The 27,085-nt window shown below is 35.8% G+C and overlaps 1 protein-coding gene across 2 annotated transcripts in view; it reads right to left on the reverse strand.

Moving 5' to 3' along the window:
• KLHL1 (kelch like family member 1) overlaps positions 1-27,085 on the reverse strand; it is a 355,150-nt gene that overhangs the window by 12,628 nt on the left and 315,437 nt on the right. For both annotated transcript variants that reach the window (XM_042957768.1, XM_042957762.1), the window contains one exon: positions 11,510-11,722. In XM_042957768.1, the coding sequence (XP_042813702.1) occupies positions 11,510-11,722 (213 nt within the window). The remainder of the gene's footprint in view (positions 1-11,509; positions 11,723-27,085) is intronic.

The raw sequence follows: 27,085 nt of genomic DNA on the forward strand, positions 1-27,085 counted from the left end.
ATTTCTAATTAGACTGTGGTTAGATTTTCATTAGATCTTTATCATGTAACCTTGAATAATGGCAGTTTTATTCATTCCTTTCTAATGATTAATTTTCTTTCCATAATTGCTTTACTACTGGATACTCTAATAAAATGTTGAAAAAAGTGGTATTAACATTCATTTTTTCCCTAATGAAAATCGCAAAACAACATATTTCAATATTTCACTACTTTTCTATTAATTTCTCTTCTAAGTTTGGTGAGAGTTTTTATTATGGTAGGTATTGAATTTTATCATTTTGCATTTATTCAGATGTTTATTTATGACATTGATTTACATTGATTAGTTGTTCAATGCTAAACCAAACTTGTATTTCTGGAATAAATGCAAATTGGTTGAGGTTTGATTTGTTAATATTTCTTTTGGATGTTTGCATCTATGCTCATGAGTTTAACCGTCTTTTTTTTATTTGTTTCTCTTGTTTTTTTATTTCCTACATAGTGTATAAAAGATTTTACTTTTCTATAAATTTGCTCATTTCAACTAAAATTTCAAATAATGGCATAAATATTCAAATAGTCTCTTTTTAGAGTCTCATAATAGTGACTCATTCATTTCTTTTATTTTTAAAATTTACTTATTCATTTTGAGGTAGAGGGGAAAGGTGCAGAGAGAAAGGGAGAGAGAATCCCAAGGGGGCTCCATGGAGCCCAATACGGGGCTTGATTTCATGAACTTGAGATCATGAGCTGAGCCAAAACCAAGAGCCAAAACCATGACCTAGGGACCCAGAGGTCCCTACTCATTTCTGATATAGGTAATTTTTTTCTCCTTTTCCTTCACAATCTAGCAACTAGCTTTTAAATTTTATTGCAAATATTTTTAGAGAAATAACCTAGGTTTCTTTTTAATCCTCTCAATTTCATGTTCGCTTTATATTTTGTTAATATATTTCAATCACTATTTCACTTCTGTTTTGGTAGTTGTTTTAGTCCAATTTTTGTAACTTGAGATTGAAGCTTAAATCTTTGCTTTTCAGCTCTTTTAACTTGTTAAGTACATGCACTTAAGTCAATAAATTTCTTTTCAAGAATTTCTTTGGAAATGCTAGAACTTAGTACCCCATGTTACATGTCACAGGAGTAGATTAGTCTCTTGGCAATTTATGATACATGTGGTATTCTCCTTATGTGAACTTTTTCAGTAATTCAAACAGTCTTGCCTAAATTGCATGGTTCCTTAAATGATTTTATTGTGTGGTATAAACAGAGTTTAATGATGTACATTTCTAATAAGATCTTGAGGAGAGCTTGGGAAAATTGGGAGGCCCCTCTTTTTTTTTTTAAGTTTATTTAGTTTTGAGAGAGACAGAGAGAATGTGAGCAAGGGTGGGGCAGAGAGAGGGAGAATGTTAAGGAGGCCCCGCACTGTCAGCCCAGAGCTGGGCATGGGTTTTGAACTCATGAATCGTGAGATCATGACCTGAGTCGAAATCATGAGTTGGATGCTCAACTGACTAAGCTACCCAGGTGCCCCAAGACCTCTTTTAATGATAGTGTGAATTTGTATTTTTTATAGAAATACCAAGTCTAGCGTGAAGCATTTGGAAAAATCTGTAGTGAAAGGAATATAATTTTTAAAAAGGAATTTCTTTAGCTACATCCCACAACATTTGATATATATTTTCGTTATCATTAAGTTCAAATTATTTTCCAGTTTGAGTCACATATCATTTCAAAGTATCTCCTAACTTCAAACAGTTGAACATGGGGCACCTGGCTGGCTTGGTCTATAGAGTATGCAACTCTTGATCTTGGGGTGGTGGGTTCAAGCCCCTCAGTAAGCATTGAACTTACTGAAAAACAAAAACAAAAAACAAACAGCTGATTAATTCCCTAGTTTAATTTAGTTTAATTCCCTATTGATCAGAGAACATGCCCTATGAGATTTCAAACTTTTGAAATTTGTTGAGGTTTACTTTATGACCCAGAACACAGTAAATTTTGATAACTATTTCATGTGTAACTAAAAATATGACCTATAAAGGTAATCACTATAGCACCAAAATTATTTAGATTTTTTTCAAAATGTTGTATGTAATAAACTAGAATATGGAGGGAAAACTGTTTCTACTTCAAAACTTACCTACCCTGAAACAATTTAATTCTAGGAATTCTCATATAAAATAGTTGGTTTAATACAACATACATATAAGGAAATCAATCATTTTCCTAATAACTTGCTGCCTGGACTCAGGTTTTACACCGCCACAGATTTTCATGGCTTGTCTACTTCCATGGGCCTAGACACAGAGGCCCTAGAAATTAATTCTTTATTGTGATTTATAAACCCTTGTGGCTCTTGGTGCTCCTGTTTCCACCTACCAAGGAGCCCACAATAGCAGTGCCTCCAGACAAAGGCTGGTGACTACAGTCCACACCGACAGGACTGGCTCCCCTAAAGGCAGAGAAAGGAGTCAGATTACATGACCTCAGTAACTTCCCCCAAAGAAATGAATAGAAAGACATGAGAATTTTATGTTATTTGCCAAGTGATTTACTAAACAAAGAGTTAACTGATAACAAGTAAAGCTATAAAATGAGGGTAAAATATATTCTATATTATTATATATTATATATTATGCATTATATATACATATATATGACTTCATATAATTACATATAAAAATGTGATTTCAGTATGGGAAATTACTTTTAACATGCAAGCATATTTGTGCTGGTTGTCACTTTGCTGGTGCCTAAAGAACCATACTCTTAGTGTCATACATTTGAGTATTCCACTCCTTCCTTGCTGTGACCAGCATTGGCCAGCGTGACTTTAATAGGTGTGATGCATGTAGAGGCCTGATGATTCATTGTATTGGATGTCTGCCCTCTCTGAGCCCCGTTCTCTTGGATTCCCATGTCTTGGAACCCCCGCTACCATATGGTAGAATATCCAGCTAAAGGAGAACCACAGTGCTCTGGCTAAAGCATCAACTGAGATACCAGGTGAGAGGCAGCCCTAACTGCCAGCTCGGCCAGAGAATGACTGCAAATATTAAAGCCTTGTTGAGCCCCAGATGATTGTAGCATCAGCCAATATCATGCAGAGTAGAAGAGTAGCCCAACTGAACCCAGTCAACACATAATCATGAAAGATTTTAATCATAAAAGAAACAATTATAAAAGTATTTTAAGTCACTAAGATTGTAGAATTATTTGCTAGAAATAACTAAAACAATAGCAAAAAATTTCATGAAAAAGTATATATCTACCTTAAAATATAAAATATATTCATTTAAATAAAATATTAAAAATATTTATAAATTTGTATTAACCATATGACATACATATGGTTAGTAACATCTATACCTAATATTTATAAAAATAAACAAAATAACTATTTGAGTATTGGTCTAAACTAGTGTCAAAAAAACCCAACCATAGTGTTGGTAGAATTTAAGATCAGAAGCCACAGTCTATCAGACAATGTACATTAATCCATCCATTGATTTATTCAGACAGGATATTTAAGCATTCATTATATGCTCTACCCCTGACATATAGAACCTAAATGTACAATTGGAGAAAGGAACAAAGAAATAGACTGGCTTTTTTCTTTAATTTAACCTTTGTTAGTAAATACGTCTCAATATATTGAAAAAGAATCAAATATAGACATCAATTTACATAAATGAATTTTAATGAGTACTGACAAAATTGCTTTCTTTTATGATTGTTTCCTCATGATTTTCTATCACAACAACAAACACTACTTCTAAATTAAAAAAATGAAAACTTCATGGGGCGCTTGGGTAGCTCAGTCAGTTAAGCATCTGACCCTTGGTTTTTGCTCAGGTCATGATCTCACAGTTCATGGGATTGAGCCTGGTGTCAGTCTCTGTGCTGACAGTGCAGAGCCTGGTTGGGATTCTCTTTATCCTTGTCTCTGCCCTTCCCCCACATGCTCTTTCTCTTTCTGTCTCTCTCTCTCTGTCTCTCTCTCTCCCCCCGCAAGATAAACTAACTAACTAACTAACTAACTAAATAAATAAATAAAAACTTCAGAGTGGTTTAAATATCAGGCTGCAACCATCCAAGACAGGATTTCTTAGTTCAAATCAGTCTGAATTTACAAATTATTCTCTGATAAGTATAAATTCCTCAACACAGGATCTTCCACACATTCTCTAAGGACACATTCCCTGTTTTTATTTCATTGCAATAGTCTAACTTGGGGTCACATGTGACATAAGATGGTTTTGAGGTGAGTATCCATTTCAACAAGACAGAGGGAGAAAAGTCAGCACAATGTTAGGGGAAAAAAATGATTCCCAATATTGTTTGCGTGTTTCCAACTCTCATATTGATTATGTGCTTAATCTTTAAGATAGACGTTTAAAAAGTAGTTATTGATATTCTCCCAATCATCCTTGGTACTTCTCTTAAATATATAATGGGAACAGAAACATTTGGAAAGAAGACGGGGTAACTAGATTTCTTCTCCCCTTTTCAACAATCCCTGTGTATTTATTAAAAAAAATGTTTAAAAAGGTTAATTTTATTTCAATTTAATTTAACTGCCTATGAAGTCACATGAAAAATCCTATTTTGACCTAGATCATATTTATTACATCCTCTTTTTAAGCTTGAGGAGAAGAGAAGTGAATTGATGACAGAACAAGGGGAAGCAAGGATAAGCCACACAGCTCTTTGACTCCTTAGATGTAGTTTCCTCAGAGGGGCTTCAAAAATTATTTAAATTATTGTCAATCAATAGAACATGGAGCATACCCAGGAGATCTGAATGTTGGTTAAAATTCACTTTTAAAAATAAATACCTGGGGGCACCTAGGTAGCTCAGTTAGTTAAGTGAAAGACTCTTGATTTCGGTTCAGGTCATGATCTCATGGTCATTAGATTGAGCCCCACATCAGGCTCTGGGCTGGGCCTGGAGCCTGCTTGGGATTCTCTCTCTACCTTTCCCTCTGCCCCTTTCCCACTTGAGCTGGGTGGAGTTCACTTGCACTAGTTCTCTCAAAATGAATGAATGAATGAATGAATGAATGAATACATGCATACATAGATACATACCTTTTAACAGTTCAGAACTAAGGAGCAATTGATTATATAATCACTTAACCTACTAATATAACAGAAAAGTCTTATTAGCAGTATAAGTACAAGTTGTGTATTAAATAGCTTCTCTCAACATGAAAATGGATTTGGTAATTGACACCAGGGTTGATATCCTTCCATCTGTTTGGACATGAGGTTTCATCTATTCATGGACACCTACCTTTCCCCATAATTGTTCTTTTCCTTCCTTTAAAGCATGTAGATGGAGTACCATGATGCTAGCATTCCAGGTAGTACATCCAAGGACAACAGATTATTTTGTTATTCCCTGTCCTTAGCTGACCAATTCAAAGATAACACTCGCCTCATAAGCCATTGATCTAATCACATATCACATATCTACAAATATCTACTCACATATCAAAATTAGTTTAGCTGTGGTGTTAGCTAATAGTTGTTACATCCACTTGCAAAGCAGGGCCCCCACGTATCTAGGCTATCAGAATTTCCATCTTTTGCATATATGTCTACAAGAAATTTGAACATAATTTTTTATCAAAGAAATAGCAAAGATTATGTGTGCACAATAATAGAAAAATAACATTAACAGCACACTAGTTAGTCTTTTTATGCTACGCTCATTTGGCTAATGTTAACAGTAAGATCTTAGGAAGAAGAAGAAAATCTCTTACTAAGTAGTTCAAAACCCCAATCAAACATTTTAACTTTAAACAGTTCAGGTAGAAATTGAGAAAATTTAGAATCTTACATATGTCAAAGTATGAGTTAGTATATTAATATGCTATATGGCCTAGGATAAGTGCTTATGATTCAAATAAAAAGTCTCTCCTTGATCATCTGTTTTCACTGTTTAGAACTGATACAATTCTTGGATTATGTCCAAACCAAAAAGTTGAAATAAGAAGAGAAATGAAAGAATACAAAATTCTATTCTTACCTTATATATTATTGTGTATAATAACATTAAAAATGTTAAATTAATAATGTATTTATCCCTATATGTCTGACAGCAAATCTTAACTTTCATTATTTCATTCTTTATCAAAGATCTAAAGATGATAAAAATATTGAGCCATATCTGGACAGAAATAAATTAGGTATTCTTATTTTAGGTGACTTTTCCTTTTCTTTTTTTTTAAATTTTTTTTACATTTATTTATTTTTGAGAGACAGAGAAAGACAGAGCACAAGTGGGGGAGGGGCAGAGAGAGAATGAGACACAGAATCCGAAGCAGGCTCCAGGCTCTGAGCTGTCAGCACAGAGCCCGATGTAGGGCTTGAACTCACAGACCATGAGATCATGACCTGAGCTGAAGTTGGACGCTCAACCGACTGAGCCACCCAGGTCCCCCTAGGTGACTTTTTCTGATATGACTAGACTAGAATTTGGTAAATTTTGAACAGACGTTTTATATCTATTGTAAGTGATGTATAAAAATTTATTATATGCTTATTTGTTAATAGTGTTTGGGTTAGATATAAAGATATAACTTTCAATAAATATATGAAAAGTTGCTTAATATTTTAGTCCCTATCAAAAATTTTGTCAATAAAACAAATGCCTAAAATATATGGATGTAAATCATTGATACTCAGTCTATAATGGTGGAAATGGGCATTCATATGCAAATAGAAAAATAAACAAAAATTTATCTGTCTTTCCATCAGTCCACCCACACATCCATGCATCTTTCCATTCTTCCATCCATACATCCGTGCATCCCTATCTTTTTATCTATTAATCTATATACCTTCCTATTTACAGTGTATTTCCAGATGTTTTCCCTTGTGAGAAATTTGAGGCCTGTTTTTCTTAGCATCTACCTGATTCACTATAGGCTTGGTGAGGACTCACTTTGTACCAAGAATTGTACCAAGGGGAGGATTATAGGGGTGAACAGGCTAATCTTGATCATCACCAGCACATGGATCTAGCTATGTTAAAAAATTGATTTAAAATTATTTTTTATCATATTATCGATAGTAGGTACACAAGAAAACTCCCTTGTGCTTTCAGGTCAAATTTGACTTATGAAAAAATCTCTCTGGCTACTACTATATGGAGAAAAAATTGGAAGAAGGCAGAGTGAACATTACAAAGGCAGATTTAAGAGGCTCTTATCTTGATCTCTCTCTCTTGCAGGCCTTATGGCTGGGATGCAGATTTTAGGGTGAAGGTGGTCCCGATCTATTATTAGCCAGCAGAACCGATGCCTTTGAGCATATTTTTTGATTCATTGCCTGGTTTCCTGTTTTATTTGTGATCTTCAAGTTCTAATTATTTATTTGTCTCTTTTTTTTTCAAGTAAGTTTCAAGCTCTATTTAGTCCAGTGAAAATACATGCAAAACAATATTTGTTGAATAAAAAAATAGATTCATGCGCTTTGTCTTATGGATTGCACCTTCTGGGCAATTCTGCTAGAACTCACTACATCTTTTGGACATCAATTTTGTCCACTAGGATGCTCTTACCAGAGTGAGAGTTGGCTGTGAAATTGGTTTTCACTGTTCCATCAACTATTCTAAACTGTCTGTTCTTGTTGAGTCCTTGACTTCTTTCTTGCTCTGATTTGAGATGCCAGTGTTCTTTGTGTTTAAGACAGCCTGACTCTTTACAACTTTTGATGTCTTATATAACTACTTTAACACCACTATTATGTAATACCTTTATGTTTCCATAAGAAATCCTTGTCATATAGTAAAATTTGTTCCATCCGTCAATCTATGATACATAACATTGTACACTACCACTTGTTATTCCTAATGGTTTGTTTTCCTAAGATTATATACTAAAAAACAGTCTTTACATTATATGTGTAAAATAATCCTACAGAGTACTATTATGTATCTTGATTTATTGATGATTTACATGTGAAATCATCACTATAGAATATATGTGATAGAAACTACAAAAATGCTATTAATCTGACACATAATATGAGCTGGGATAAGAATCATGATAATGCTGTGTGCTTCTGCATTACTTAAACTGCTCATACCCATTGTACTCCTCTAACTTAAAATAGCTACACTTATTTAAGTTTAATTTTGCATCATAAATATATTTGTAGACTGGATTATTTATGCCTCTATTCACAACATTTCAATACATTAGACAGTAAAGTTAGAAGAGAATAATGAAATATCATTTCATTAGTAACATTTATGTAAGATATATAGTAAAAACAGGAGCCACATCATGTTAATCTTTTTTTTTTCTTTTTGCTATTTTTCCCAAGAATTTAGCAGAGAAAAATGTGAATGAGCGGTCAGTCTATTAGGAGTATGTTTTAAATAAATGACTTCATGTTTGTGTATATAAAGGTGTCCTTTCACCACTGTCCTCACTGTAACACCTGTTGTTCCTAATTTCATTGGACAAGAGAATGGTGAAGTGAAACCGTGTTGAGCTTATTGCTTTCCTCTATGTGTAGATAGCCATAAATCTACAGTCCATTTCACACACTAGAAATGTCATTAAACATGTTTCTACATTTTATTCAAGAAGTGGCTTAAGTTTGAGCACAGTCAGTTTACTAAAAGCTATCTCTTGCAATGGCCTTATTCTCAACAAAAATATCACATATCTTTAGACAAATACATTATAAAAGAGAGAGCATCTTTCTGCCACTGACTATACCACCTGCAAGCATGAGTATAATGGATGTGATTTCTAAATATCAAGAGGACAATTGTTATTGCCATCAGCGCAATCTACCAATTATCTCTTGTTCTTCTACCAGGTGGAAGTTCTCCCACCCTCATTAATTTTTCTGTGGCCATGTGACTGGTTTGTCAAAGTATGGAAAAAAGAGAATTATATTACTGGCATGTGGACTCTAAGAGCCAGTGAACAGTGAACACGTTTCCCTTCCAACACTAGCAGTGCTTATACTTAGCTTATCTGCTATTCTGAGTAGCAGAGCAATGATATGGATCTGTCAGGGACATGCAGCACTAGTAAGAAAAAAAAATACAGTATTAAGTCACTGAGAGTTTCAAAGTTATTCATTACAGAATTACTTATCCTATCTCAGTTGATATAACAGTTGACTTCAGTATTCCCAATTCTCACTTCCCCATATATCAGCATGTATTCTTACATAATAAGAAATACCATCTTAGGTTTCACTAACTCTCTATCACTGTACACAGTATAATAGCTCCAAGTGATATACAGCCCTTAAAGAGAACTTAGATATAAACATGCCAGGAAGTGTTTGGATTGTTGGACCCAAGCCTGAAGACAGGGTTCCTTTCCACTCCAGACCTTTGTGCACTTGACCATTTTTAGGGAGAATTAAAAGAGAACCTATATTTCTACTCCAGAACTTTGTGCACTTGGCCATTTTTAGGAATAGTTAAAAGAGGACCAGGATTACAGAAGATAGAGTTCTAATAAGTCTGTCTTCCATTAATAAAGGTATGACACAAAAGAAAGTCCATAATGCACCTTTGAGAGTTGGAAGGGAGTAGTAGAACAATATAGGATGAACAATTAAATACCTAACTTTTAAAAAAGAATTAACAAATATTCATAGATTTAGTAGATTACTTAAAACTGTTTTAAAGGATCTTTTAAAATATTACTTTAAATTATTGTGGAAAAAATTACAGGGCTTTAAATAAAAGTTGAAGAAAGAAAGGAAAGAAGTGAGGAAAGAGGAAAGGAAGGGGATAGGAAGGACAAAAATAAAACAAGAAAGAATGAAAGTAAGTCCAAAAAGAAACCCACAATTATATGGTCAAATAAACTTCAACAAAAGAAGCAAGAATATACATTGTGAAATGGAAAGTCTATTCAACAAATGGTGTTGAGAAAATTGGACAGCTACATGCAAAAAAAAATTGAACTGGACCACCTTCTGACACCATACACAAAAATAAATTGAAAATAGTTTAAAGATCTAAATGTAAGACAGGAAACCATAAAAATCCTAGAAGAGATCACAGGCAGTAACCTCTTTGACACTGGCCCTAGCAACTAATTTCTAGTTTCTTCTGCGGCAAGGGAAACAAAAGCAAAAATAACTGCTGGGCCTTCATCAAACAAAACAAAACAAAGCAAACAACAACAATAACAACAGCATCCTCACAGTGAAAGAAACAATCAACAAAACTAAAAGGCAACCTATGGAAAGGGAGAAGATATTTGCAAATGATGTATCTGATAAAGGATTAGTATCCAAAATATCTACAGAACTTATAAAACTGAACACTAAAAAAATCCAATTAAAAAACGGGCAGAGGACATGACACTTTTTCAAAGAAGACCTACAGATGGCCAATAGACATGAAAATATGCTCAATATCACTCATCCTCAGGGAAATGCAAATCAAAACCACAATGAGAGGCGCCTGGGTGGCTCAGTCGGTTAAGCGTCCGACTTCAGCTCGGGTCGCGATCTCACGGTCCGTGAGTTCAAGCCCCACTTCGGGCTCTGGGCTGATGGCTCAGAGCCTGGAGCCTGCTTCCGATTCTGTGTCTCCCTCTCTCTCTCTGCCCCTCCCCTGTTCATGCTCTGTCTCTCTCTGTCTCAAAAATAAATAAACGTTAAAAAAAATTAAAAAAAAAAAAAACCACAATGAGATATTACCTCACACCTGCCAGCCTGGCTAAAATCAAACACAAGAAACAAGTGTCGGTGAGGATGTGGAGAAAAATAGAACTACTGTACCATCCAGTAATCACACTAGTGGGTATTTACCCAAAGAATACAAAAATACTAAATCGGAAGGATATACGCATACCTATGTTACTGCAGCATTATTTACCACAGCCAAATTATGGAAGCAGCCCAGGTATCCATCAATAGATGAAAGAATAAAGAAGATATGGTATACATACACAATGGAATATTATTCAGCCATAAAAAGAATGAAATATTGCCATTTGTAGCAACATGGATGGGACTATAGAGTATAATGCCAAGCTAAATAAGCCAGTTAGAGAAGGACAAATGCCATATGATTTCACTCACGTGTGGAATTCAAGAAAAAAAAGGAAAAATTAAAACAAGAATCAAACAAAACAAAGCAAAACAAAAAAGACTCTTAACTGTAGAGAACAAATAGATGATTATCAGAGTGTAGGTGGGTGGGAGATGGGTGAAATAGGTGATGGGGATTAAAAGTACACTTATCTCAATGAGCACTCAGTAATATATAGAATTGTTGAATCACTATATTGTACACCTGTAACTAATATAACACTATAAGTTAACTATGCTGGAATTAAAAAGAAAATAATGAAAGTGCGTGTATGTGTGTATGGGGGGAGGGTTGGATAAAGAGACAAACAGAAAGAGATTTAGAAAGTAGAATTTACCCTTCCTTAAATTATGCAGTTTTTACAATCACTTAAATTAGGCATCACTGTAATTCACATTATTTCTCTCACTGTAACTGTGACCTTAGATCTTACCTTTCTACATAATCTAGTAACCTGGAACAGTGATTTGAAGCAGGAGCGTCATGACCTCCTACTGCATAGAGAAAACCATCGCACGTGGCCACTCCAACACCCCCTCTCCTCTTACACATTGGAGCACACATGTTCCACTTATTTGTATGAGGATCATAGTATTCCATTGAACTCAAACAGGAACTTCCATCACGACCTCCAACTGAATATAACCTAAAAACACAATCAAAAAAACAAGATTTAATCTTATGGTCTGAATGACAAAATATAAAAAAGGAGAAGATCTTTAAAAATATATTTTCGATCACCATATGAGTCCCAAATGGTTTTTTTAAATGTTTATTTATTTTTGCTCACATGCATGCAAGAGAGAGGCAGACAGAGGATCTGAAGCGGGCTCTGTGCTGACAGCAGAGAGCCCAATGTGGGGCTCGAACAGTGAACCAGGAAATCATGACCTGAGCCAAAGTCAGACGTTTAACCAACTGAGCCACCCAGGCTCAGCCACCCTCAAATGTGTTTTAATAAGATTAGATGTTATGGAATTTTTGCTTTAGCCAGGGGACATTATAATTAATATAATGGGAAATAGAAACTGGAAAATACAGTATTAAGTTTAAGTAAATGTGCAGGAAGACACTATTGTCTAGTATATAAAATCATTCAGGTCTTAGATTTGCAAATGCATGCTCTCATATTCTTTAGTAACTCTAGAAAATGATGTTTAAACTGATTTCATATCCTAGATACATATTTTTTAAAAAGCTGTTTTATGTTTCTCTTAATGTTGAGCATGATAAAATGTAACTGACTGCCCAAGTGTGCCCTTTATGGCTGTAGGCCTCTTTGCTTGATTACTCATGGTTGTCTGCTAGGTCTCAGTCTTCAGTGTGTGGAAATTAACCAACAGGAACATTTTAAAGGACAAGTGTTGGGCAATTTAACTCGCAGAAACACCCAGAAGTGAAATATTCACTAAGAAGTTTTTCTCATTCTAAATACTTTATGAAATCTGAACTTCATTTATTTCTATGAACATCTAACTCAAAAGAAGTATGCTCTAAACATGAGATATTATTAAAATTTAAAATTAAAATTATTAAAATTTAAATATTTGTCATTTAAATTATTAAAATTTAGATACTATTTAAAATTTAAAATTTTGCAGAAATTTTACTTATTGAGTAAGTATCTCCATACAAGGCATCTTGCACAATCCCTGGTACAGAATTTATATATAAGAAAAGTATCCCCCATTTTTTCTATTGTTTTAAAGGAATTGTTGACTTCAAGCTCCTCTTTTATTTATACACATTACACTGACAAATTATAGTATTGATTTAGGTGAACCCAGCATTGCTAATACAGTATTTATGTGCAAGAATGTATCACACATTTTCTTTTTCTGTAATTATTTAAAATACTAACCTACAAATATATAGTTAAATGTATATAGAAACTAATGATAATTAAGCATATTGCTTACATTACAGAATTCAAATATTGAGCTTGGGAGTATAGCCTTTTATTTGGAAATTAAATAGTCCTGCAAAGTTCACAAGTTACAACATCAATGACTTCTTTAATGTAATTATGCATATTTCAAACACTATTCAGTCCCTTTCTTCTGTGTGAACCCTCCCTTAATAAAATCCAGTAACACAGGGATTACACAAAAAAGAAATTTATGTCATGCCTTAATGAAAATGACATAATATTTGACAGTCCCTTTTGTAACATAAATGTTTGATGTATAGTAGCTATTATTTTATAAATTACCTACTGCAGCTTAGGCTATGTTATCATGGTTTCTTTCATTTGGTACATGTCACTCATAATGTTTTTCTATATAGATTTTATGGTATTATATAGTCCACAGGTGAACAATGAAATTACTATAATTTCAGTATAATATATTGATTAATACAAAGGCAAAATTACTTGATAAGAGTAAATGCACTGAATTTTTCCTCAAAAATGAACTTTGAAAAAGAAATGAGGAAACTGTCATTTGTGTAAAAGATAATAGTGTCATTTTGGACTGCTTTATGAATTCCTAGTTAAAACTAATGATGTATTTTAATACTTGAAAGATTTTGAAAATTATGTACTTTACAAATATATGCTATCAAACAACATCTCTAATCCACTTATTTTGAAACATAAATTTGCTAAGTGACTAAGAATTAAATGGAAAAATAAGTAACAATAATAACTATTGCTGTAAGTATTGTTAAAGTTATAAAAATAACCAAGAGATAGAAACAGTATATTCTCAAGCAGTTAGAAAAAAGGCTATAATGTATACACATAACTACATGGACAATTATCTTCTCAGATCTGCCCTCACAAGCTATTTAGTCATAACTTAGGTTAATTCCCTGCTTTGTTTCACTCCAATGACAAATTAGATGCTGAGAATCTGAAGAGCAGAGAAGAATCTGATGCTAGAAGTAAATGCACTGACATGATAGGAAGTGGCAGCTGACAGTTTCACAGCGGGAAAGGAAACGTGACATTTTAACTTAGAGTTGAAAGATGAGTAGAAATTTGTACGATGAAGAAATAGGGGGGAAAGCACTACATGCAGGGAAAGCATTATGCATAAAGACAAGAGGCATGAAAGGTCACAGCAGGTGATAAATAAAGAGTGGCAGGTATGTCACATTGACGGAAGGGGTGGTGGGGAAGGAGGGGACGAAGAAGTGCAGCTGGTGAGAATGAAGGGCTTGTGTGGTATGCTGCTGCACTGGGATTCCACTCGTGTGCAATGAGAAAAGCACAGAGAAATAACATTCTTAGGCATCATCAGGTTCCTAGTTCAGTTTAATGTGAGTATTGACCAATATATCCCTTGCATGTCAAAAATTGGCAGGAGATCAAAAATATCCCTGATGTGAGTAAACTTTTCTGAATTTTGCAGAGAATGGCAAGAATCTGAGTCTTCCCACACTACTTTCCCTAACTTATGTGTTTATTCAGCACACCGATGAGTTTAACCTCAAGTCTAGCTACCAGGTCTCAGTGTTTAAAGACCTAATTTCCAGGTGCCCATCTGAGCGAGTGCCACATATTTAAAATTGTAGTAAATAAAATATAGCAGTTTCAGGAAACAAATCCTGTATTTGGATATGGGTTAAAACGTGTTGAGACCCAGGCTGTTTCCCACTTGAAAGCATATCATCTGTAGAGTATGACCTTTTGTCAAGAACTGTGAGTAATCTGAAATTCTTTTACTACTTGAAATCTAACAAATTAGCCTATCTTAGCTTCATACATGCTGGAAGAAGACAAAAGACTCCTAGGTCAGAGGAAAAAAATGCTACTATTCACAGCACAATAAGCAACATGAGCTTCATGTTTACGTTGGGTCTTGTCCCCTGCCAAGTCGCAATGGGTAGATAAGAGACTCAAGTAAATACTGCACATGCATCGGGGCTTGGCCTTTCTCACATCTGAGGAACATTAAGTTTAGGAAATGCTAATTCATTAAAGAAAGCTGCCAACAAACCTGCCAAGCTTTGCTGTGAAAGGAGCCATTATCTTTATTATTCTGGCCAAGGAATGAATCTGCTCTCTGCTCCAAAGAAAGACAGTGGTTCTATCTTCCATAGCTGTTTGATTTACAAATATCCTTGCAGGACAGTGTGAAAAAACAATTGCTGTGAGCACTTCTTACTTAGGAAATGTACAGTAATGCTAAAATCCCATTGTAGAGCTCTCTGCAAACTCTCTTGTGCTGATTGCCTGAGGTAGCCCCTGCTATCACAACCACAGTTCAAACATCAGGACAAAGAAAAAAGTAGGAGTGCACCCTCCCCCTTTAAGAATCTACCTTCTGTTTTGTTTCTTTAGATTCCACATGTTAATAAACAAACAAAAAGAAGAGTCAGACCTATAAATAAGAGAATAGAGGCGTTTGGGTGGCTCAGTTGGTGGAGCATCCGAATCTTAATTTTGGTTTAGATCATGATCCCAGGGTCTTGGGATTGAGCACCTTGTCAAGTTCAATGATGAGCATGGTGCCTGCTTAAGATTTTATTTCTGGGGCACCTGTGTGGCTTAATAGGTTAAGCGTTCGACTTTGGCTCAGGTCGTGATCTTGCGGTGCATGGGTTGGAGCCCCACATTGGGCTCTGCTGGCAACGTGGAGCCTGGAGCCTTCTTCAGATTCTGTGTCTCCCTCTCTCTCTCTGCCCCTCCCCCACTTGCATTATGTCTCTGTCTCTCAAAAATAAATGTTAAAAGTTAAAAAATATATTTTTTACATATTTTATATTTATATAAATATATATATTTATATTTATTTATATATTATATATATTTTATTTATATATATATATATATATATATATATATATAGTTTCTCTCTCCCTCTGCCCCTCTCCCTCTCTCTCTCTCTCTAAAATAAAAAAATGAATACATTTAAAAAGTAAATAACTACAGAGAACAAACTGAAGGTTGTTAGAGGGAAAGGGGTGGGAGTGGGCAAAACTGGTGAAGGCAAAGGGGAGACACAGGCTTCAAGTCATGAAACAAGTCATGGGAATAAAAGGCACAAAATAGAGAATATAGTCAATGATATTATAATAGTGCTGTAAGGAAGGTGACAGATGGTAGTTATAAATGATATTATAATAGTGCTGTAAGGAAGGTGACAGATGGTAGTTATAACATAACTATGTGAGCATAACATGAGATATAGAGAACTTAAATCATTATCTTATATGCCAGAAACTACTGTAACAATGTACATCAAAAATACTCAAAATAAATAAAATTAAATAATCCATCTTTTATTTTGTTTTTTGCTTATTTATTTTATTTTATGTAATTTATTGTCAAGTTAGCTAACATACAGTGTATACAGTGTGCTCTTGGCTTTGGGAGTAGATAACAGTGATTCATCACTTATGCTAGAAAGTCTTTCCTGATCTCATTTTGTCTTTTTCCAAGAAAATTAACATTGTATAAACTGTATCCTGGGTAAAGTTATTTAATTAACTTTATACATTGTTAATAGTTCATACTTTACAACATAGTATATTATTATAATTTTTAATAGTCATACTTTATCAATAGTGCATACTTTGGGATGACTGTAACCAAACCCTTGTTCATCTGCCTGATGAGTAGCAAAGAGCATCACTGAAACATGGAGTATGCAACAAAGGGAGGGTATATTCCAGAGGCAGCCAAATGAGACAGAAGGGCAAGCCTCAAAACTGCCCTTCTGAAAGAGTAGAGTAGGGGAAGTCTAAAGTCAAATGGAAAATAGCTGGTGAAACTTTGCCACTGAGGGGCACCTGGGTGGCTCAGTCAGGTAAGTGTACGACTTTTGATTTTGGCTCAGGTCATGATCTCATGGTTTGTGGGATCAAGCCAAGTGTCAATCTTTGTGCTGACAATGTGGAGCCTGCTTGGGATTCTCTCCCTCTCTACCCTCTGCCTACAAAATAAATAAATAAACTTGGGGGAAAAAATGAAAAAAAATTGCAGCTGAGAGTAGCCCTGTTAACTTTTTGGTTACTAGTTTCCATCCCCACTGTCTTTTGATCATTGCTCATTCTTGAGGGAATTGGGATGATGACCTCTCTATTTACTTTCTGCTGGAATGGGGGAAGATTGGGATTAGAGGAATGGAGCATTTAGTTCCAGGTTGAAACCCAACATTCTGCATTACCAAAGTTTTTGTACTTTGGTTATCACTCTGTTTTATCTAGGACCTTAGGGGAGATTTGTTGTAAACAAGTAGCTTATTGTACTTATTGACTGATATCTTCAAACCAGTTCTTCTAAATAGCAGTTTTAGGTCCATCAGAGACTTGCTAGACCAAGCAGGCTATTTCAAAGTTCTCCTTACTGACTGTGTGTAGGGAACCTGTGGATTCTTGTCATGCATGTATGATGAATCATGGCTTAATTCCCTTAAGTTTCACTGAAGAATGGGTGGTAAAAAGCACTTCATAAGATCCTGTCCAACAAGGTTGGAGCTGTTACTCTAGGTGCTCGGTTTCCTACGTCTTTAATAACAGCAAGTCTCCAGAATTTGGGAGGTGTAGGGTATAACGGTGGGGTACATCAACCTGCTGTGTTGAATGTACCTGATAATATCCAATTTCCTAATGTAAGCCCCATCAGGGACTTCTAAATCATGGAAGAATGTAGGAAGAGTCTTCACATTTCACAGGGGCTTAATCCCTGCCTACTTCTAGGGGCCACTCTTACCTAAGGGTTTTTTTCCCCCATGTTAAGTTGGTTTCTTGGCATATCTTTGCCAAAGTTCTTTTTTTTTTTTTTTTTCAGTTGGGTGGAGTCCAGGAAATGTGTAATTTCCATTCAATGACCAAGGCATTGAACACTGCTTATGTGACGTTTGCCACAAATGCTGGTCCATTGTTGCTCCGAATTGTTAGTGGCAATCCAAACCTAAGAATGATTTTGCTTGCAACTGTTTTGACAACTTCTGAGGCCTTTTCTGAAGGTCATGGAAAGGCTTCAATCCAGCTTGTAAAAGGGTCTACAAATACTAGTGAATATTGAAAATTACCTATTGTTTCTGGCATCATGGTAAAGTCTACTTACCAGTCTTCTCCAGGTCCAGTGCCTCTAAGTTGTATACCTTTTAATGTTTATTTTTGAGACAGAGAGAGACAGAGCATGAACAGGGGTGGAGCAGAGAGAGAGGGCAACACAGAATCCAAAGCAGGCTCCAGGCTCTGAGCTGTCAGCACAGAGCCTGACTTGGGGCTCAAACCCACAGACCGTGAGATCATAACCTGAGCCGAAGTTGGACACTTAACCAACTGAGCCACCCAGGCACCCCAAAGTTGTACACCTTTTAGAATGGGAAGAGCCCGGCCTTAGGATTGTTTTTATTACAGTGTCACATTTTTCCATAGTTCTCTGAAGACTGGGACCAACAGTACACTTCCGGATCCACTGAAGAGTAGTATTTCGCCTTTATTGGATGCTTTGGGGAATATGGTTAATCATTTCTTCCATACAGTGTTCTGGGATAAGGATTCAATATATTTCCATCTGTTTTTAATGCCAGCATGGTGTCCAAATCCCCATTCCTTAGCTCTTTTGAGGTCTCCAAGGAATATTGGGGTTTTTATTTAGTTATGTCTATGTCTAGTACTAAAGCCATTATAGAGTCTTTGGAGTTTTTGTATGGACTGCCAACCTGGCAGCTTAATCTTCCCAACTGTGCCCTTGGGTTCTTGTACAGTATAATTTCTGGTGCCCTCAACAGTGGACAATAACTGATGGGTTACCACTGCATCCAGCTCTTCCTCATCTTTGATCCATGAAACTGTCTGTCCATAAACATCTCAGTGTCTGGATTTCCCAATGGCAGATGCATCAAATTGGGATGGCCAGAATAAACCTATTGAATTATCTGTGTGTTTCTGGTGATCTTTCTGAGTGGCCTATATAGGAACAGCCATTAAGATCATCTAAACATGGACCGTGTGGCAATTTTTCTCTGAAGTTTACCTCAAGTTGTCTAGTTTCAGTTTTCAGGGCTTCAGGAAAAAATAGTGGTTTTAGTTCTTGGTGATTCCAAGTCAAGAGAATGGGAAAAAAAATGGAAACTTTTGTTGGGAGAGTCTTGCCAGATATTTGAGAAAACAGAATAATTCAGGATCTCGTCCAGTTTTTTAGGCAAACAACAAATATTCAAAGACAATTAATCAGAGCTAGAATCTAACATCCACAAAGGCATATTACTGAAACAGAATATCTCTCTAAAATCACCCTCATTTCCAAAGATAGCCAAATTAAGACTAATTTGTAAAATAAGTCCAATTTTAACAAACTTGGGTTCATTATTTACATAAGCACAACAAGAATAGTGATTGGCCAATATAGGTTTCTTTTCTTTTCTTTTTTTTTTTTTTAATCTACTTTTCTGGAATTTTTTCTTTAGTTTTGCTTGTTTATTTATTCTTTTGAGAGAGAGAGAGAGCGTGTGAGCAAGGAAGGGGCAGAGAGAGAGGGAGAGAGAGAGAGAGAGAGAGAGAGAGAGAGAGAGAGAGAGGAGAGAGAATCCCAGGCAGGCTCTACATTGTCAGTGCAGAGCCCAACACAGAGCCCAGCCCACAAACTGTGAGATCCTGACCTGAGCCAAAGTCATATGCTTAACCAAGTGAGCCACCCAGGTGCCTTTTGCTGGAAATTTTCATAAGGAATTTCAGATTGAATTTTTAAGTTTCTCAAGGCTAAGAGAATACTTGCTATCAGGCTTTGCCTGCAATACCTGCAGATCTGGATGAATTCCTCTCATCTATAAGTCCCCCAAATATCCTGAAGTTTCTGCACCTACCAGGAAGTGCCCTGGTATGACTCCTGGGAATCTTATAAACAAGGTTTTAGGATTTTTTCAAGGGGCTTCATTGGCTGCACAAAGCCAACCTTGGCTCTTAGAAACTACATGGTTATATCTGAGTCTATGATTGGCTCCCTCAAATACGACTGTCCAGCCAAAGCCTCAGTCAAATGAGTGTTTCCAACAGTGTCCTGTCACAAGGAGACCAGATTCTTACTGAACTCCTGCAAATAAATACATTATCATGGAAATATAAGAATACTCACTGAGAATTTTTGATTTCTGGAAGGATTGTAAAGAGAAAAAGATAAATGTTTCATATTTGTTTACAAAGAAATATTTTATCAAATTTCTGTAAGTCATAGATAGCCTTAAGTCTGGAAGAGAAAACTTTAGAGAAAGAAGAGCCTCTTTGGATGCAGCTTTCCCATTACTTCTGGAAATTCTTAGTTGATTTTTATGACCTTAAAGATATCAGAGACCTGTATTTGTCATTATGGTGAAATTGACAAGAAAATTCTGTGACATACAACACTTTAATAATTAGAATTACACTTGATGACATTTACACCAGAATGTATCAAAACCTTAGGGATTTTGTATAATTTCTAGAATAGTTATAACATTCAACCATATAATACAACTTAAGAAGATTTATCATCACTTATCTGACAATGCTTGTGTAATTTGACATACCAAAGAAATAAGCCTAATTAGTCAAAAATACATTATATTCCAACAAGATGAATTTTTTTAAAAAAAATGTATGTAGTTCCTCCTTTATTCCTCCCTGTTATCTCCCATGTTGATATATACTTATTGAGACAAGGACATCCAGGGCACTGCATGGATCTGAGTTCTTGCGCTAGATGCTGTGATGTGCTGACTAGAATCTCTATCAGGAATGAAGGACTCTCAGCTATAGGAAGGCTGCCAAGAGTCCTCAGCTCTCAAAGGCCATCAGGGATCGCCTTGACTGAAGACAGCTGCCTTGCCAAGGGCATGCCCTCTGCCCAGGTGGTCACATCCTATGACTGTCATAAAAGTCCAACCTTTTTGCCTAAATTTAGAATAGTTTTGAAGGGTAATTCAACTTTTGGAACTCCTCAGAGAATTAGTTAAGGCTTCTGTTGATATTGTATCACTGCTCAGCTTCTGCCTAATCTTGCTTCGTATGCTTCCTTCTCTTCCCCAATAAACTACTTTACATACTAATCTCCATAATCTTAGTCAGTCTGAACCACATACAAAATTCCTTTCCAAAGATTCCCTTCTCATAAACCTTCTACAGCTGTCTTTTTTACATTCAGAGTTTGTCCTAAGTTTTCCCTTTTTAAATACCCAGTCTCATTTCCCTTGCATACAGAGTTGTTTCCCTTATTATTTCCAGTAGTCTTAATTACATGTATTAAAATTATTTATATCTATTTTTTATTTTTAGATTACCCATAAAACTTCATGAGGCATTGGACAAAGTCCAAGTTTTTTTTTTTCTTTTCTGATGAATTTTTCAATGGAGATAAGTTGAACTTATTTGACATTCAATAAGCACAGAAAGAATAAAAATTTCATACATAATTCTGAGAATTCTGAAGACATGTCCATTTTCATTAAAACAACATTAAATTATCTTTAACTGAATTATTTTCCCAGATCATGTGAACTTGCAAAACAATTGGGTTAGTTTCTATATTTCTGAGTCTTAGAATGCCCGATTTTTATAAGTGTTTACCTTTAAACTGACTAAATAGAGCTCTTTTGCAAATTAATTTTAGCAATACAATCCAGAAGTACAGAAAATATCACATTTACAACATATGTGGAGACACATAAAATATATAAACAAGATAACAAAAAAACATGTTAAAGGCCTAATTTCCAAATATCTCTCTTTACAACAGAAATCTAATTTCAAGATGGTATTACAATTTATGGGTCCATTAATTGGCCATTTTTATCTGGAGTCTAACAAATATTGTGTCCAAGCAGTATTGCACAAAAAAAAGATTGCCAAGTTTTAAAGAATACAGCCCAAAGGGCCACATGCAGGGGTCAAACTATCATTTTCCATTCTCCAATGAGAACAAAGTTGTTTTTTACTATAAGCTGCATCAATAACCAAACCAAATTAAGTCCAGAGTAACTCTGTGAGCACTGGTTCCTCCCTAAAAGTCAGAACGTCACCTACTGAACTAAATGGCTTCCTAGTCATCCTTTTCTTAATCAAGAAAAAGAGGCCAAAAGAACACAACCCCATATTTGGAGGTAACCGAATGGGTAGCAGAATGTAAACCAAACCAAATTGGAGAAGACTAAGCTCGTCTGTGGTTGCACACAAAATACTCACCATGAGATGTCTGTCCAAACTGAAATCAAAAACCATTTCCTTGCCATAGTAGGAGTGGGGACCCAGGGATGTTCTCTAGGACAAAGAGTCCCAGCTGCTGCATGGACTCATCACCTAACGCCTGTCAGCAGCTGGGGACCTACAAACCAAGGGCAAAGAGCTTCTGCCTGGCTCACCAAATCCGTAAACAAACTTAAGTCCCTCTGCCAGATGTGCAGCAAAGACAATCACTAAGACATGGCATATGCAGCAAGGAAAGGATTTATTCCAGAGGCAGCCAAACAAAGAGACTGAAGGACAAGTCTCAAATCTACCCCCTCCACCCTCCTGAAGTAGGAGAGTGAGGGAAATTCAAAGGCAAAACAAAAAGATCTGAGTAAAACCTCACAGCTGTTCTTATTAGTCTGCAGCTTACAGCAGTTCCATTAACCCTTTGGTTACCAGTTTCATGGCTACAGAAAGTGTTTCCAATACCAGTGCTTCCATATTTGAAGGTCTTACTGACTAAGCCGATGATATTCAAAATATAATTTTCACTCACAATGTATTGTTACCTAGAAACCATGTTCAGACATCCCTTCCTTTGCATAATAAAAATATAAGAATTTCACACCCCCCACAGTGTAAAACCTTTGAAGCAACTCCCTGGATCCAGAACTCTGTGTGATCCTTTGTTTCTCAATGGATAGAGAACTCTTTAATCTGATCCCAAGAGAAGTCTTGTCGGTGCTGCTGTCAGAATACTCTAGTATCTGCCCTTCCGAGAGCTCTCTCATGAGATGTTCCTGTTAGAGTATCTTACAGTACAGCGAGCAGAATTTCAGTAAGCTTACAACAGGTTCTGTGAATGCTCTTGTTCCTGCTTGCTATGAAACGTGGATGCCTGTGGCAAATCTAGTTTAGATTTGCTGACATTGCAACATGGCTGGTAAGCAAGGTTGTATGTAGAAGTCTGATAGAAAACACTTAACTCTAATTATTAGAACATGCCCATTTTTTTTTTACAAGAAACCTCTACTTGTAAATATGCACAGGAATTGGGGTCAATTAACCACATTCCAAAAATTGGTAGAATTCACTAACCTAACACCTGGTAGAAATGGTCTCTACTACCTAATCCTTCCATATTTCCTTGCCAGCAACTCCTCTCCACCGATTGCAATTCTGCATTTCCTTCCTTTCATGTTTTCTATTTCCCTTTAACATAATGTAAGCTCTCTGAGGGCAGATTTGATTTATTTTCTTTGACAAATCACCATGGCCGGTACATGTTTGTACATTTTTTTAAATGGATTAAGTTCTTGGATTTCAGTTCTTGAAAAAGGGTGATTCATCTATAGAATTTGTCAAAGAAAAGGCACCTATGTTCCCCTGAAATAAGATTTTGGCAAATGGCAGAAAAAAGTATTAATCATGTGTCCTGGGGACACAAAAGAAGGAATGATTAAATTTAAATGGGTGAAGTTAAAAAAGTGGTTTATGGAAAGGTACAGATTGAACTAGGCTTTGGATGATGGAAAATAATATAAATGGTCTCATTTAAGTTTTATTTGGGTAAAAGAAAATCTAATGCATTTTTAATACTTCCTGACACTATTGTCCTCAAATGCAATAACCTGAATCCTTTTAGTATTGATGTTGCCACATGGAATTCAATGCACACAGAGAACCAACGAGAGTTGTGCTAGGCTAGAGTTGTGTCACTTTGGAGAGATTTCAAATGCATCCAAAGATGAGGTGAAAATTTGAGCAGAGAAACTAGGTGGACAGTGGGAGGTGAGTGCAGAGTCACGAGATATTAAGAAAAAAAAATGGAAAAGAAATTGAAGCAGAGAGATGAATCTGTGAAAGGGCAAAAGTGTGTGTACCGTGTCGGCATGTTCGAGTAAACTGAGTGATTCGGTATGGCTGGGACATAGGGCGCTGGAAGGCAGCCGGTAGAAGTGGAGACGAGAAGGAAGGCGAGGTGTCAATCATAACAGGTAGTGTATGCCAGACTGAGGGATCTGGAAGCAGCCATGCTCCACAGGGAGCTCAAATGAACTGTCTTCCTTTGCTCTACATTCTAGTTCTGAGGCATGGTTTATCCAATAATCCCTTTGGACCACGGGAATACACTATATCCAGTCTACTAGTGTGATGAGACTCTGATAATTTTATAGTTTCCTTGGAAAATTATAAATTATTCTTCAGCCAGAGTGATCTTCATAAAATGCAACCGTGTCACTGCCCTTTCTTAACCTTTTATAACATCTTTACCTTAACTAAGTTGCTGTATGACCCAGGGTCTGCCTTTCTCTCCAAATCCTTGCGGCCACTCTCTCTCATTATGTCACAGACAAACTTAACTTGTCTTCCTTTTGTTTGCGTGTCACACTCAGGGGCTTGACACAAATTGTTCCTTTTCGTTACAGTGCTCCCCCACTTTCTATAAATCTGTTAAATTAACTAAGTCCCAGATTAAAAAAAAATTTTTTTCCAGGAGATAAATTACATACTTCCTGAGCCTCTTTGTAGTCCCAGGGAAACTCAGCAAACAAGGAGTTGTTTTTTAATGTGTGAATCTAAGACAATACAATTTTAATACAAATTATTTATCATACAAAAACTTAGGCAATTTGGGATCCCAGCTTATGAAAAAGAATAGTAAAGTTGAATACAAAACTAAAAATAGTATCTCTCTTGGAAGGCGCCTTGCAAATGACAGTCCTTGAGGCTTAAGTTACTGTGCTAGATATTGGTGCACACTGGAGAAAACAACACACATTTACTTTGTAAGATTCTTCAAACTGTGTCAGTTTCAGGCTGCACAGAAATTGCAACTGCCCGGTGAGTATTATTAATATGAAGTTTTGAATGAATGAGCAGAATAAGTTTTGCCACAGTGAATCATGAAGCGAACCCAGCTATTTTTTTCTTGTTTGTTTTTAAGATTCTCTGTAGCATACATTGATTAAAAATTCAGGCCTATTTATGGGTGTGCTCAGACAATATCAGTATCTGCTTCTTGAGCTAACTCAGGAAATAAAGGGAAACAAACCAGAAAGACCGTTTAGCTACAAAGTTTGAGAGAATCAACAGAGAGCAAAGAAAAAACAAAAAGACTCACTAGAACAGATACTATTTGGGGACTCTGAGGTTTTATATGGCCAATGACCACATTGCAATGTCTATTCACTGTTCTTAATGAGAATATACTCATTAAGTTTAAGCCATGAAACAATTATTTATTTTTCCTCAACAAATGATATCATAAAGGATCTAAACTTAAAAGGACTGTTAATTGGCTTTTATTAGTATAATTGGGAAAATTATTCAAAATAATCTTCAGAGAAGCAACAGTCAGGTTAGAATGACACATTAGCGATATGTGAAAACAAAACAAGGAGAAAAAAAATCATGAGAAAAAGATAAACGGCTGTCCAGGGTGATGCTGAAACAATTTTCTGCCATGAGTCTGAACCATGAAAGGTCACTTTCTAGTAATTATGTTTCTCTCTGAGTAAAACAGAAAAAGCAACTAGACATTAATAGACAGTCATCAAATCACAGAATTTTGAGGTCATTAAATCACACTCAGGAGAAAAAAAAGATACTCAAATGAGAGCTATAATATTTTGATTTAAAGGAGAAAGATTATTTGAAAATGAAGTAATTTAAAATACTTACGTAGAATATCTGGATTAAATTTGGGACAAAAGTACTCAAAATGTAACAATTTCATGAATAAAAACTAAGATTAAATACTGTCACACTCTGATACTTGTTATGAAGTATGTTATTAGAGGAAAACAGGATTTCTTAAGATATTACATAACCTAGCTGACCAAAAATTACAAGGACAAGAGAAACGACCAAAATGATGAATTCCATGTATAGCCAATATAAAAGCCATATACTTCAAGACATATACTTCAAGAAGAAGATAGACAAATGACTAATAAACATTTTTAAAATGTTCAATCTCATTAATCTTTAGTGGAAGGTGATAGCTCTATCCACTAGAATGTATAAAAAACATAAAAGATAAAAGAATGACATTACCAAGTCAGTGAGGTATATAGCATCCAGAATTTTTTTTAATGTTTTTATTTTTGAGAAAGAGACAGAGAGAGAGAGAGAGAGAGAGAGAGAGAGCAGGGGAGGTGCAAAGAGAGAGGCAGACAGATGATCTGAAGCAGGCTCCACACTGACAGCAGAGGGACCAATGCTGGGCTCGACCTCTTGAACCGTGAGATCATGGCCTGAGCCGAAGTTGGACGCTTAACCAACTGAGCCATCCAGGTACCCCCTGAGTACCCAGAATTTGAATACACTTTTAATGTGTAAATAAATTCAGAAAACAGCTTGCAAAAGCAGTATCTACTAAAGCTGAACACAAGAATGCCACATAGCCTAGCAATTGCAGTTCCAGGTCTATACCCACCTAAAATGTGTACCCATGCTCACAAAGGATGTACATAAAGACATGCACAGCAGCACTGTTCTTATCAAAGTATTTAAAAAAATTTTAAGGTTATTCATTTTTGAGAGACAGAGAGAGAGACAGAGTGTGAGGGGGAGGGCCAGAGAGAGATGGAGACACAGATCTGAAGCAGGCTCCAGGTTCTGAGCTGTCAGTACCAGGGCCCGACTCGGGGCTCGAACCCATGAACCATGTGATCATGACCTGAGCTGACGTCCGGTGCTTAACTGACTGAGTCACCCAGGCGCCCCAGCACTATTCTTAATTCAAGAACTGGAAACTATTAAAATGTCCAGTTATAAGAGATTGAGTACATAAAATTTCTATACATTAAAGAATAAACTACAAAGATAGTCATTAATACTATCTTTTATTAAATTCTGAATTTCAAGACATAAAACAAGTCAATAAATAAAACTAAGTCAAGCA

The sequence above is a fragment of the Panthera tigris genome, chromosome A1 (genome assembly GCF_018350195.1).
Source record: "Panthera tigris isolate Pti1 chromosome A1, P.tigris_Pti1_mat1.1, whole genome shotgun sequence".
Taxonomy (NCBI): Eukaryota; Metazoa; Chordata; class Mammalia; order Carnivora; family Felidae; genus Panthera; species Panthera tigris.